A 14,082-nucleotide genomic window follows, 5' to 3' on the forward strand; every position below is an offset into this window, starting at 1 on the left:
GTATATGACAATATGATAAAGTTTACTTTACAATCATAGTATATTGTAAAATGGGCTTCTAATGCCAACAATGACCATTTAGTTACATGACTTTAAGGGTGTTTGAGCTAAACCAGTTTCATTATTTTGTTTTGACCTTATGAGATGTTGTATCCGCCTAAGCTCAAGCGTTACTTCTCTCATGGCCGGCCTCTCATCTCCCTTCTTCTTGATGCATCTCAATGCAAGCTCAGCGAATGCTTGAATATCTTCAGTGCTTCCTTGGCTTAGCACCACATCGTCAACAATTTGTAATATGCGATTCTCTTCCATTGACAAATCAAAGTAATCTACCAAATTCATATGCCTTAGGAACGTTTCTGTGGGATAATGACCTGTTAAGACTTCCACCAATACAACCCCAAAGCCATAAACATCACACTTTTCTGTGACACGTAGTGTCTCTAGATATTCTGGGTCTATGTATCCAGGGGTTCCCTCAATGGAACTACTCTGAAAAAAGTCTTCTCCAGGTGCAATTGAAACCGAAAAACCAAAATTTGATAATTTGGCAGTCCAGGACGCATCCAAAAATATATTTGATGATTTGACATTCAAATGGACTATTGGCCTTGGCCTACCATAGTGCATGTAACAAAGAGCATGGGATGTCTCAGTGGCTATTCTTACACGTTCAAGCCATGAGATTCGGCAAGGAATTTCATTGCATTGACCATTGAGATGATCAAAGAGGGTGCCATTGGGGATGAGCTCAAAAACCAACATTGGAATTTCAGTTTCAAGGCAGCAGCCATAGAGTCTCATAACGTTCTTGTGGCTGATCAATTGTTTAATTGTGACTTGGTTTAGGAAGAAATCTACCATCTTCTCAAAGGGCCAATGCGTTGGAGGGCCTTTGACTTTAATAGCTACTTCCCGTTCATCTAGTGTTCCTTTGTAGACTGTTGCGATTACAGAGCCAAAGATGAGATTAGGATCATAGTTATTAGTAGCCTGTTGGATGTCCTTGGCAGAGAATATCTTGATTGGCTCTGTATCTCTACCTTGGTTGCAGGAGATCTGCTTTTCAAGTAACATTCCTCCATTGCGGATGAAGTAATCTTCTTTGACCTCAAATAACTGCCTTGCTTTCTCCATCCTGATACTCTTCTCTGCCCATAGCATTATTAAACAAGTGATTATCACTTCATATATAGTTATATTCTACCAACAACTAACAGTATGACAAATCAAGGGGTAAGTAATCTCCAAAAGAACTTTTAACTAGTCGTAGACTAGCGTTATGTGCAAGAAAATTTTTAGCTTAACATTTGAAATGAATATAATTGTGTTAGGATTTTTAGTGTTGGTTAATTCCATAACAAGTTTATTTGTAATATTGTGTAATGTACCATTGTGTTATGTATGTCTGGAATAAAGTTTGAAGACTATGAAGACCAAATTGGGTTTTGGATAGAAAGAACCTATTATGGAAATCACCAAGATGTTGTTTTGTTTTTTATTTTTTAATGTGTTTATCCATATAAACATTATGATTTGAATCTAGACTAAGTAACTACCCAAATTAAATTGTGAATCTTGGTAGTTAAGTCGAAACTTTCAAACTATTTATCATTTTTTATTGCTAATTTGGAATTAAAATACAAAGTACTTTCTCACCTTTTATCATTCCCATCATGCTACGCCAGAGACTCATAGCTGCAGCATGAACTATGCAAGAAACTCTTTCCCTGCATCAACAGATAATAGTAAGCACATGTATCATTAATTTAACTAAACTTCGCTCCAAAACAAATGAGGACTAATCTCTGCTAATCATGATATATTTAGCCTTAACGAGAGTGTGGAATGAAATGAATCATCAAACAATTATATATGTACATGAACACGATGATAAGCAAAGTAGATAGTTACCTCTCCATATAATTCATATCAAGAGTAGAGGAGCAATCATATATATATATATATATATATATATATATATATATATATATATGGAATTAAGAGTGAAAATTCTCAATTAGCTTCCGAGAAAGGCCACCAAAGTTTAGACCAAATACTCATCATGTTGATGTAATCCCAATCATACCAATTGCGTAGAATTCGTAAGGCAAAGTTAAAACTATGGTTGATAAGGTCTTTGTTGATGTTTCTTGGGCGAGTGGCTTGAATTTTCACAAACCAAAGATGAAAAGTAAAACTATTCGACTTTTGCCTGCCGACTATAATTGACCTGGTCCCTATTACATACAAATATTCAGCCTTTTGATTTTGTAAGCAATGCAAAAGCAGTGGTGGAGCTAAAATTTAAGTTTAGTGGGACAAGATTAAAAATAAAACTATCCTTGTCGAGAATGTGGCCCTTAAAAGAGCTCAAATCTGGCCTTCTGTAGCCAAATTCATTCGTTGATTCGTTCCATCGTTTCGTGGAAAGTGGGCATGTCTTCTAGTTTCTTTGGATTGGTACAAAAGTGATTATGAAGCACACACGTTTTGTGAAAGAAAACTCAAGTGCAGCCATCAGCATTGACAGTACTGTACTGTGTCTTGTTGGGCAACTCTTCTCCGTTACTCTCACACTCTTAAATCAACTGATATACCTCTATCAAATAAAGAAAGGAAAAAACTATAGTGATAATGATACACATGTAATTCGCTAATAATGCTGGGGTGAATAATTTAATCCTTGACCTGTGAATTAAAACAAGTTAATTATAGGATCCTAGATATTTTTCGGAGTGTAGGTTTCAGGGAACTCAACTCGTAAAGTCTCTAATGGTTGAATAAGAAATCTGGGGTTCAATTTTCGCCTACACCAAGAACTAATTGGTGTCTTGGTCTGATGATAAAAGAGCTATTATGTGAAGTGGACGTTATAGGTTAAAACTCTTTCTAAAAAAAAAAAAAAAGATATTTTTCGTAGTAGGTCTTTTTTTTTTTTTTTTTTTAAATTCTTGGTTTGGGATGAATTTTGGATTAGGCATGTTATATACAACGTCAACTAAGCTCGTGCCACGTAACAAATCGGGCTCCCCTGATTTGTCACTACTTTTTTTCCTTGATTTTATCCTATATATATATATATATATATATATATATATATTATACAACAAAGTTTATTTTCAAACTAGTTTAGAGAGAAACTTTTTAAACTTCTTGTATATCTTTATATTAAGTGTAGATTTTAAAAATTTAACCGTTAGATTACACGTTTTTATTACATCATTCATACTTGCAAAATTTCAAGAAAACAAAAAATTAATTGCTATGTCATTAAACAAATGTTAAAATTTTAAGTTTTTTTTTTTATTTAAAATTGTGTATATAAAAATAATTTTATTGATTGAATAATAAATAACATCCGGTTTGAATGAAATTTGACATATATGTTAATAACATAAGAAACAAAAAATTTAACGGTTAGATCTTCAAAGTTCACACCTAAAAAAGAAGTATATAAGAAGTTTGAAGAGTTTCTCTCCAATAAACTTTGCCTTCTATCATATCTTTAGCATCTAAATTTCTAAACTAATGTGACATCTTTGATCAATCCAAAAATGTATTTGAAATTGAAAAATAGCCTTAATAATTTACATCATTTCACCAATTCTAAAGACAACATTTAAACGAAGATTGTAAATAAACCAGGGGCATAGCAAGTACCTTACAGGGGCCTCGGGAACAACTTTGCCCATGTTACTAAGGCACCTGGACAGGAGCTTCTTAATAGGCTCTCTCTGCACATACTTGGAACTCATAAGCAATCGCACTATGTGTAAAATTATTAATAACAATATAATTTTTTATTAGCCTCAAAAATACCTAACATCTCTCCAATTTCAAAAGAAACAAATCGTAAAAAATGGTTCAATTTTAATACATTTAGCAACCAAACATAAAAATGGTATGATCAACATGCGTATGTAAGCATTATTCATTATTACATACTAGTTGCATACTTGCGCGTGATAATTTTTTTAAGATGATCTCATTAAATATTTTATTAATATTATAATTTTAGTTATTAACCATTGGTTTTTCATTAGTTTTTAAGTTAATAAAAACCTTACATATACATTTTTTTGCCTTTATACACACACACACACACACACACACACATATAGTAAATCTTTATACATACCTTTAAGAAAATTTTATATATTTCACTTTTTTGAATGCGTAAAATTATAGACTGCTACTCTATAATGAAAGTGGCTAATTAATTTTATATATATTTTTTAGTGATCTCATTTGTAACACTCCTTACCATTATCATATATTTACTAACTGATGATTTGCATAACAAAAACGATAAATGAGAGGTAGCATTGTTCATTAAATTTTTGAAAGTAATAGCATATGAAAATTATATTAGAGAACATCTTTTTTTTAGTTATGATTAATATGGTTTCCATCGTTAGAGTTTGATTAGTTTTAAATTTAAATTTAGTACTATGATTGTATTTAATTATTGATTGTTGATTTAATTTTTTAAGTGAATTAACGGTTTATGATATTACATTGTAAAGTTTTTAATGTTCTCCACATGGTAATCTCTATTTTAATTTTTCCTTCTCCTTACAACCTCTTTGTTTTCTAAAAGGTTCAATAAGTGTATAAAACATCTATGAACATTCAGACCCCCAATTTAAACTTAACCGATACAAGCTTATACTCAAACAATAAATGTGCGGAATGATAAGTACAAGCAATACCCAAAACAATAAACAACTCTAAACCATAATTAATCACAACACAGCAGCAATTAATATGTAAGAGTAAGGGAAGAGAGATGTAAATACAAAGAAAACACAATGATGTGTTATCAAAGAGGAAACCAAAGTACTCAGCGAACAACCTCTACGCTGCCCTCCAAGCGGTCAAATAATCTACTAGAGAATAAAGTTGGGATACATGAATAGCAATAGATCCTCCAAGCTTAATCTACCCAGTGCACCTAAGCCCTCCAAGCTTCTTGCTCCAACAGGGTTACGCCGAACCTTGTCTTCTCTAGTTTTTAGGATCCCGTAATAAGCCCATTGCATCAACCAAATGAAATTGGTCCTCTCTGAACAGCTTCCCAAGTACCAAAAAACCTCCTCACTGATATGAGTATGGTGAGATAAGGATTTGGCAAATGAACCTCTCAAGGGTATGTCAATGGAGATGGTAAAAGTAGAGGAATTTAGACAATCAAAAGATTAAGATTGTAAATAAATCAATCTTATTTTTCTCTAGGGTTTCTCTCTCAAAATTATCTCTGGAAGCTCTCTACATTTTGTAGGTATAAGGATATTTATAGTAGGATACGTAAAAAATGTGAAAAGACATTTTTCATCCAAACAGGACATTTTGGCGACTTGGCCTTGCGACTGGAAGTAGTCGCGAGTCTGAGTCGCGAGATAACTGTCAGGTCAGACTGTACTTTTTGTCATTTAGTGCTCTAGTTGTCATTACCCTTCAACTCCCTGCATGCTTCACACGTGTGTCACTTTGGTGACTTGCCAATCCCGAGATCCAGTTGCGAGACCCCTTTGAGTGCACACAACTTGAGTTTTCTTCACACTCTCACACACTATCCTTACATAATTCTCACCTAAATACAGGGTATCTAATTGCTAAAATACAAGCAAATTTGGCACGGAATAAAGCCAACACATGATTGAATAAATTCAACCTTACATTCTCCAATCAACGATTACTAATTGCTATTTGGTTTTTTTTTCTTTATCTACTCTTTATTACTTTGTATTGGTTTTTTTCTATACTCTCTCTCTCCTCTCTCTCTCTCCATTGGCAACCTATCGTTTTCTAAAATTTGATGATGATTCTATGACATTAAGTATGCATTATTAGTTTTTTTTATATTTTAATTTAGTGTTTCTAACTTGATTTGTTTTGTATTTTATTCTTCCTTTGATGCATTGGGTGTGAGAATGAGTGTTTACCTAGCATTACTCCACTTAATGTGGACAATTTTATTTATTTAATTTAGGCAAAATATTATATTTAAAATTTTTTAAAATAAAAAAGGAGTGAAAATATAAATAATTTAATGATATATATGGGGGATGTGGCTGAATTTAAATGTTCAATAAAATGATATGAGAAAAAAATAAAAATAAAATACATAACAATAAACACTAACTTATCCAAATAATTCTATGTAATATAATAATAGTACATTCTTATATAATATTTTTAATTATTTATAATGCAATATAATAATATTTAACAATCAAAGTCATAGAAAAATAAAAATAAAATAAAAAAACTTAAAACACAAAACTAAATCCCATCAACCAAAATAGAGCTTTAAAGAATACAAAACTTTATCATTCTAAAAGAGAGATGCAAGAAAAATAAAAATAAAAATCCACCAAAATATTGAGGGAGAAAGAGTGAGAAATTACCACTTTTTTGTGAGAGAAAATTATGTAAAGAATGGAAGAGTGAACGACAAATTTATACTAAAAGGATGATAATAAAAAGAAACAAAATAAAGGAAGCTAAAAGGAAAGAGGAAGAGTGATATCAAGGTATAATGTTTGGGAGGATGAAAATGTAAAGAGAAAGAGAAAGGTTAGAGAAAGTGTAAATGTTAAAAAAAATGAGTACAAATTGATGAGCACAATTTTCTTTTATTTGAATATAAGTAAAATATTACATTTTTTATTTTTTAAAACAAAAAGAGAGAGAAGATATAAATAATTTAATGATAAGGAGGATGTGGTTGAATTTCAATATTGAGTAAAATAGAAGAGAAGAAAAAAATTAAAAGATATAACAATAAACACAAAATTATCCAAATTATGCTATGTAATGGAATACTATTTAATTTTTTATAATGTAATCGGATAAAATTTAAAAATCAAAGAGCAAAATAATAATAATAATAATAACTTAAAACACAAAACTAAATCATATCAATCTAAATTAAAGTTCTTAAAAACACAAAAATTTATCAACCTAAAGCGGAGATGCAATAAAAAATAAAAATCCACCAAAACATTGAGAGAGAGAGAGAGAGAGAGAACCTTTTGTGAGAGAAAACTATGCAAAGAATAGAAAAAGAGTGACAAATTTATAGTAAGAAGAAAGGGATAAGAAGAGACAAATAAATAAAGATGAAGGGAAAGATGAATAACAGTATTAAAGTAGAGGGTAGTGGAGAGATGAAAAGGCAAGGGAAAAAGAAAGGTTGAAGAAAGTATAAATATTTAAAAAATAAGGGAATGTAAAAAAAATTATAGGAAAATTGGAAAAAAAAAAGGAGATGTATATATATATATATATATATATATATATATATATATATATATAGATAAATAGATGTTAAAACCGACAGAGATGAATATGTAACGTCAATAATTTATTTATATATATATATTTTTTGTAAAAGAAATAGGAACAAATAATAAGTAATAAATATGCGGTGAATGACGTGGCGATAAGGTGGCGCAACAGGAGCTCAGCAGTAATAAATGCTATGTTTCAGTTTTTATATAGATATAGATATAGATGGTAGAGAAATTATTTAGCTCTTGGAGTTTCTAATGGAGACATTTAAAGTTCAAATCATTCTCCTAACTATCACGGGTCAAAAAAAGAATGTCAAAAGTAACTCACCATGTCAACAATAAATGCATTAAAAGAAGTCTTTTTTTTTTTAATCACAATAGAATTTTTTTCATAACCCAACCTTTTTGTTCACTTCAGAATTAGGCTTGTCAAATTATTGATCATCTTATCCCTTTCCTCCCTTGGCCCATTAGATAAAGATTAAACAATTGTTCCACAAAGGATCTTAATACCAAAACAACAATTCTCCATCAAAGTTTGGATGACTTTGTACTTCTATTAAACTCTATCATTTACAATCAACCCATTGAAGGGTATATATGAGTTATCCATTCCAGTCTTGTTTACCTTTTTTTCATTTTAACATATTAATGGATTTTTACCAAGATTTGACAAGAAATAAATTTAAAAAAGAAAATTTACAATAGAATTTTTTTTCATAAGCCAACCTTTTTGCTCACTTCAGAATTAGGCTTGTCAAATTATTGTTCATCTTATCCCTTTCCTCCCTTGGTCCATTAGATAAAGATTAAACAATTATTCCACAAAGGATTTTAATACCATAAAAACAATTCTCCATCAAAGTCTGGACGACTTCGTACTTCTATTAAACTCTATCATTTACAATCAACCCCTTGAAGGGTATATATAAGTTATCCATTCCAGTCCTGTTTGGCTTTGTTTCATTTCCATAACAACAATTCTCCATCAAAGTTTGGACGACTTCGTACTTCTATTAAACTCTATCACCATTGAAGGGTATATATAAGTTATCCATTCTAGTCTTGTTTGGCTTTTTTTTTTTTTTTTTTTTAAATTTTAACATATTAATGGATTTTTGCCAAGATTCGACAAGAAATAAATTTTAAAAAGTGGTTGCATGTATGGAGAAGAACTAGGCAGCATGCTAGGAAGGGTTGTGTGTTGATTTGTGGAGAAAGCCCAATCAAAATTCTCATCATTTTGTATGTAATTGCTACCCATCCATTGTGGGTGGGGGCTGCCCTTTAACCCAAGGGCCAAGGGGCATGCTAAAGTTGACTCCATGATGGACAAACCAAGACTAACCACATCCACCCTAGACAATCATGACACACATTCAACCACTTTAATGCCCCAACTCGGTTACAAGCTCACGTTACTAAGCTCGGCACTTGGTATGGTTATTGCAACAATTAATAAATCAAAGGTGTAAATGCACTTTTATTCCTTACATTTTGGTTTTTTTCCATTTTAGTCATTGCATTTTATTTTTACCACTTTTAGTCCCTAAACCAATTAACGCGTGACATTTAAGTCCTTACCATCACTCAACTAACAGAAAATGCTAACGTGGTTGACGGCACAGTAAAATAATAATTAAAAAATCTATTTTGGCATTTAAAAATTGCCACGTCAGCATCTAAATTAATTTTAATTAAATAAACAAAATTAAATACAAAAAATTACATGAATTGAACATCAAACCCAGCAACGACATCAAACCCAAAATCAAAGAACATGAACATCAAACCTACAGGAAAAAAAAATGAACATTGCCAAATCAAAGAGCATGAACAAGAGCAAACACAAGAAAATCCACACGAAACCACACCCAAACCAACAACAACAAACCCACACCAATCAGACCAACAACAACAACAACAAACCCTGCAATCCTAACCAACGAACCCAGTCGAACCCAACACCCACCAACAAGTTCCCTTCCATTGAGATGGAATCCGATCGAGATTCCTATCGGAAAAGCCACGCCACCGATATAAAAAAAAAGGCTAAAATTCAAAACTAATCGTCTAAGTTTCTCTAGAATTCATTTCAGTCCTCTAATTTTGCTTTTGTTCATTTCAATCCTCTAAGTTTCAAATTTAATCAATTAAGGCTTATTCGTCAACTTTTGTTAAATTTTAAAAAAAAAATTTGGAAAATATTTTTCAGATCAAAATTTTAAAATGATTTTAATGTGTTTCATAGCAAGTCATATGATGAAAACACATACAATTACATCTATTTAAGGACAATGTCTAGCTACAAAATTAGTTGTAACTTAATAAAATAAACATTACTACATATTTTAAAATTTTAACTTTTGAATTGCATGTTATTTAATGCACATGTCAAATTTTGTGTCAATTAGATATTTATTTACTTTATGATCTATAAGCTTATATTTTAAATTACAAAAACTTGCAATTTAAAAAATTTACTGATGACATAGCTATTAATCTTTAATTTTCTAGAAATTGTGCAAGCATTAAGGATATAAGAAGAATATATAATCTAATAGTGGATTTGTCAAAATTCACATCCAGTAAAAAGATATTTAATAAAATTGTAGGTTTAGGATATAATTAATTTTGTAACTAAATTTTATTATTTATTTTATTTATTTATATTTCAATATTTACATTTAATCAAAATGTTATAACATTCTATCAAAAAAAAAAATGGTATAACATAAAATGTATAACCTACCTTTTATCATTAAATTTTCTATATATATATATAAAAAAAACCTTTTGTCGTTAAAAAAAAAAAGTCAAATAAATGATGAATAGATAATTTTTTTTTTTTTTCATGAAAGTTTTTTAGGGGAATATACTAGTTTTATTTAAGTAGATTTCCATGTCCGATGGGCTCTAGGCTCTCCGTGCTTTGATGGGCCGAAGTGAGAGTTTAAAGTAGTGGAGCCTACTTTGGTTTAGAGCCGTTGGTGTTAATGGACGAATCTGCCTTGGATCACAGCACAGGACCAGGTGGTAATTAAAAGGGGGTAAAAGGGACAATTGGGGCATTAACATTTTTTCAATGGTACTTTATATTTCTGAAATAAAGTACCGTGTAAATTAATAGGGGTGGCAATCACGTTACTTTGTTTTTATCCCTCTCCCTTTCTCTCTCTCTCTCTCTCACGCTTCAAAGCTCAGGTATGACAGATTTCTGGGGTCACTCACTCACTCAACATTTGATTTATTTTGGTTACCCAGTTGAGAGAATTTATGGGTTTTGGCAGATATGTCTGCATCTGCATGTAGTCATTAACCACGTTTACAAAGATCTTCATGGACTTTTTCTATACAAATTCTCTTGTTTCAAAATTTCTGTAAAATTCTCAGTCTTTTCGGTGACTCTGATTGTTAGGGGTACTGGGAATGTGGTGAGGAGAGCTCAGTCAATTGAATGGAAGCTTGCTGGAATTTGGAAAAATGGGTTCAAATTCTCTGTTAAGTCATTGGATTTCTGTAACTACTTTACTTAACATGACTTTTACTAGCCATGTTTGAGCTGATACGGTTGTAACTGTTCCATTATTGTGCTTTTGACCTTACAGGATGTTGTATCCGCGTAAGCTATAGACATCTCAACGCAAGCTCTATGAGCACGGAAACCATGATGGAAATTTGAGTTTCCATACAGCAACCGTAGTCTCATAATCTGAAGCTTAATTGCTTTAAACTTGTAGGTTAATTTCTGTAAACTTAATTTGTTATTTGCGGGTATATATGTGATTAGATTAGATTCAATTTAATTTAATACAAATGTAGTTGTATAAGTATGAATGGAACTATTCTGATTTTTGATGAATCAGTTCGCTTGAGTCTTTGAGCCTCTAGTTCTTCTGATTTCTTTGAATGTATGTTTTGAATATTTGTAATTTGAATGCTGTGATGTAGGAATGGAGGATGTTCCGACGAGACAGTAAAATGGGCTTCTAATGCCAACAATGACAATTTAGTTACATGACTTTAAGTGATGTAAGGAATGTGATAGGCTGTTTGTGTATGGTTTAGAAACAATGAAAGGGCTGAGTTGCTTAGAACACAATGATAGGTGGATAAGTACCTCTACAAGAACAACAGTTCCAAATAACACACAAATGCTAACAATTCTTTCAATTATGAAAACTAATTTACAAAGAGCTTACATTCTACTACTTATACTAGTTGTTTGGCATTGGTGGCCTCTAGATGGTTGACAAGTGTCTAATTCCTATCGGCTAATGCTTAATAAATCATCTAACTAACTAACTGATTAGTTATAAGAGGATTAGGATATAGCATCATTAAGGGTGTTTGAGCTGAACCAGTTTCATTATTTTGATTTGACCTTATGAGATGTTGTATCCACCTAAGCTCTAGCGTTACTTCTCTCATGGCCGGCCTCTCATCTCTCTTCTTCTTGATGCATCTCAATGCAAGCTCAGCGAATGCTTGAATATCTTCATTGCTTCCTTGCCTTAGCACCACATAATCAACAATTTGTAATATGCATTTCTCTTCCATTGACAAAACAAAGTAATCTACCAAATTCATATGCCCTAAGAATGTTTCTGTGAGATGATGGCCTGTTAAGACTTCCACCAATACAACCCCAAAGCCATAAACATCACACTTTTCCGTGACATGTAGTGTCTCTAGATATTCTGGGTCTATGTATCCAATGGCTCCCACAATGGAAATACCCTGAAAAATGTCTTCTCCAGGTGCAATTGAAACTGAAAAACCAAAATCTGATACTTTGGCAGTCCAGGACTCATCCAAAAATATATTTGATAATTTGACATTCAAATGGACTATTGGCCTTGACCTAACATAGTGCATGTAACAAAGAGCATAGGATGTCTCAGTGGCTATTCTTATTTCTTACTCGATCAAGCCATGAGATCCAGCAAGGAATCTCATTGCATTAACCATGGAGATGATCAAATAGGGTGCCATTGGAGATGAGCTCAAAAACCAACATGGGAATTTCAGTTTCAAGGCAGCAACCATAGAGTCTCATAACGTTCTTGTGGCTGATCAATTGTTTGATTGTGACTTGGTTTAGGAAGAAATCTACCATCATCTCAAAGGGCCAATGCGTTGGAGGTCCTTTGACTTTAATAGCTACTTCCTGTTCATCTAGTGTTCCGTTGTAGCTGCTAGTACCAGAAAGTATAGTTACAGTTTTGATCATACTCTGAATATAAGTTGCAATATGGTACTTCATGACAAACCCCAATATATTATACTACTAAATTTGACGTGTACATTACAGTTAATCAAATGTGTTGTCCAAACACACTGGCAAACAACATAAAATATAGCATGCAGGAGAGATTGTCTGTCTATTGTGCTAGACTTTACTTTTGAAGTGGAGTTACTAACATGCTATGAAGGAAGACTTGGAAAAACTAGAAGTGGCTATGTAATTAGCCAAGAGGGAATATCTTGAAAGCCGGAATTGATATATATATATATATATTTTTTTTTTTTTCATTTAGTTGATATGTGCCATTCTCATGATCCTCATTTCTGATTTTCCTACTTTTTAAATTGATTTATTAAATGCTAAGACATTCACATTTTATTTAGGGGAGGCTGTCATTTTGACCATCCAAATAGTTTGAAGTTAGAGAAGGAATTGTATGTCAAGGAGGCTTTCCTGAAGCTTCTAGATCATTAATAGATTCTTTTGCTTAAAATATTTGTGTTTATTTATTTATTTTATGTTATTTATGATCCTCTTTGATATTATAGCAATGTGGATCACTTCTAGGTGCGATGCCTATCCATTTATATTTGAATAGTATTCATTTTACAAGCTATGAAATGGTACAATGTCACTTTGCTTGGTGTTAGGACTTAGGAGGTTCTATCGTGTCTATTGAAATATAATCATCATTGAACAAACATCATAGGATGAAATTCTATCATATCTATTAAAAAAAAATGATACACATCAATTTGTAATATTTTTGTATAAAATTTGTAACAAGCCTAAACATCACTACTTTTTCTTCTCTCTCTCTCTCTCTCTCTCTCCTTTTTTTTCTTTTTGTGATCATTCTATGTTCAATACGTATATCATTTAAGACCTCATAAAATTTTCATTAAAATAGACCCAACAAGATACTTTTAGACACTAATCAAGATATATATTTCTACAAAAAAGGACGCACACCTAAGTCTACATCTCATGATATTAAGCACATCATCAATTTATTAATGGACTTGATAAAGCTTGAAAATAGTCTTCAATTATAAGCCCAAACTATCTCTCTACCATGCCCACATTACTTTCATACTGGTACACATGGCCCACTTGTATCCATTTATCCCATTTGCCAAGTCTTAAAAAAATAATTTTTGATTTCTATAGTGGTTCACATTTTGTACGCTATCAGAAAATTGAAATTTTTCATCCGTGTGGGTCTATGGGATAAGAGAATAAGTCAGGTTTTCACGTGAGTACAATGTTTGAATTCGTAATATTCATGAATACATTAAAACCTGCAAAAATAACAACACTTTAAAAAAACCTAGTATATACCAAACAAAATACGTCATGCGCAGGTAAAAAAAAAGACTTGTGAAATTGTTTTCCTTTTCATGTTTATTATTTTTGGACTTGGCTTACCTATAGTGTATTGGAATCGACATGATACAAATACACGCTCAATTTTTGTCATGTGTTCAAATTGTTTTGGTTCCAATTTGTTGGAGCCAAGCCTTACCCTATTGT

At 31.7% G+C, this 14,082-nt stretch overlaps 1 protein-coding gene across 1 annotated transcript; it reads right to left on the reverse strand.

Moving 5' to 3' along the window:
- On the reverse strand, positions 1-2,239 carry LOC142617697 (putative wall-associated receptor kinase-like 16). Its single transcript, XM_075790650.1, has 3 exons — positions 1,915-2,239; positions 1,660-1,730; positions 1-1,151 (listed from the first exon to the last, which is right to left on the reverse strand). Exons 1-3 carry the CDS (start codon positions 1,929-1,931, stop codon positions 79-81), a joined length of 1,161 nt encoding a protein of 386 aa, XP_075646765.1. The 5' UTR covers positions 1,932-2,239; the 3' UTR covers positions 1-78.
- Between the last annotated feature and the right edge of the window lie 11,843 nt (positions 2,240-14,082).

Source organism: Castanea sativa, chromosome 11 (assembly GCF_040712315.1).
Source record: "Castanea sativa cultivar Marrone di Chiusa Pesio chromosome 11, ASM4071231v1".
Lineage (NCBI taxonomy): Eukaryota > Viridiplantae > Streptophyta > Magnoliopsida > Fagales > Fagaceae > Castanea > Castanea sativa.

What these genes read in the sequence shown, in the direction of transcription:
- LOC142617697 (XM_075790650.1), bottom strand. An exon ending in CATGATGGGAATGATAAAAG is followed by an intron (nt 1,152 to 1,659) that starts GTGAGAAAGTAC and finishes TGCTATGGGCAG; the next exon opens with AGAAGAGTATCAGGATGGAG.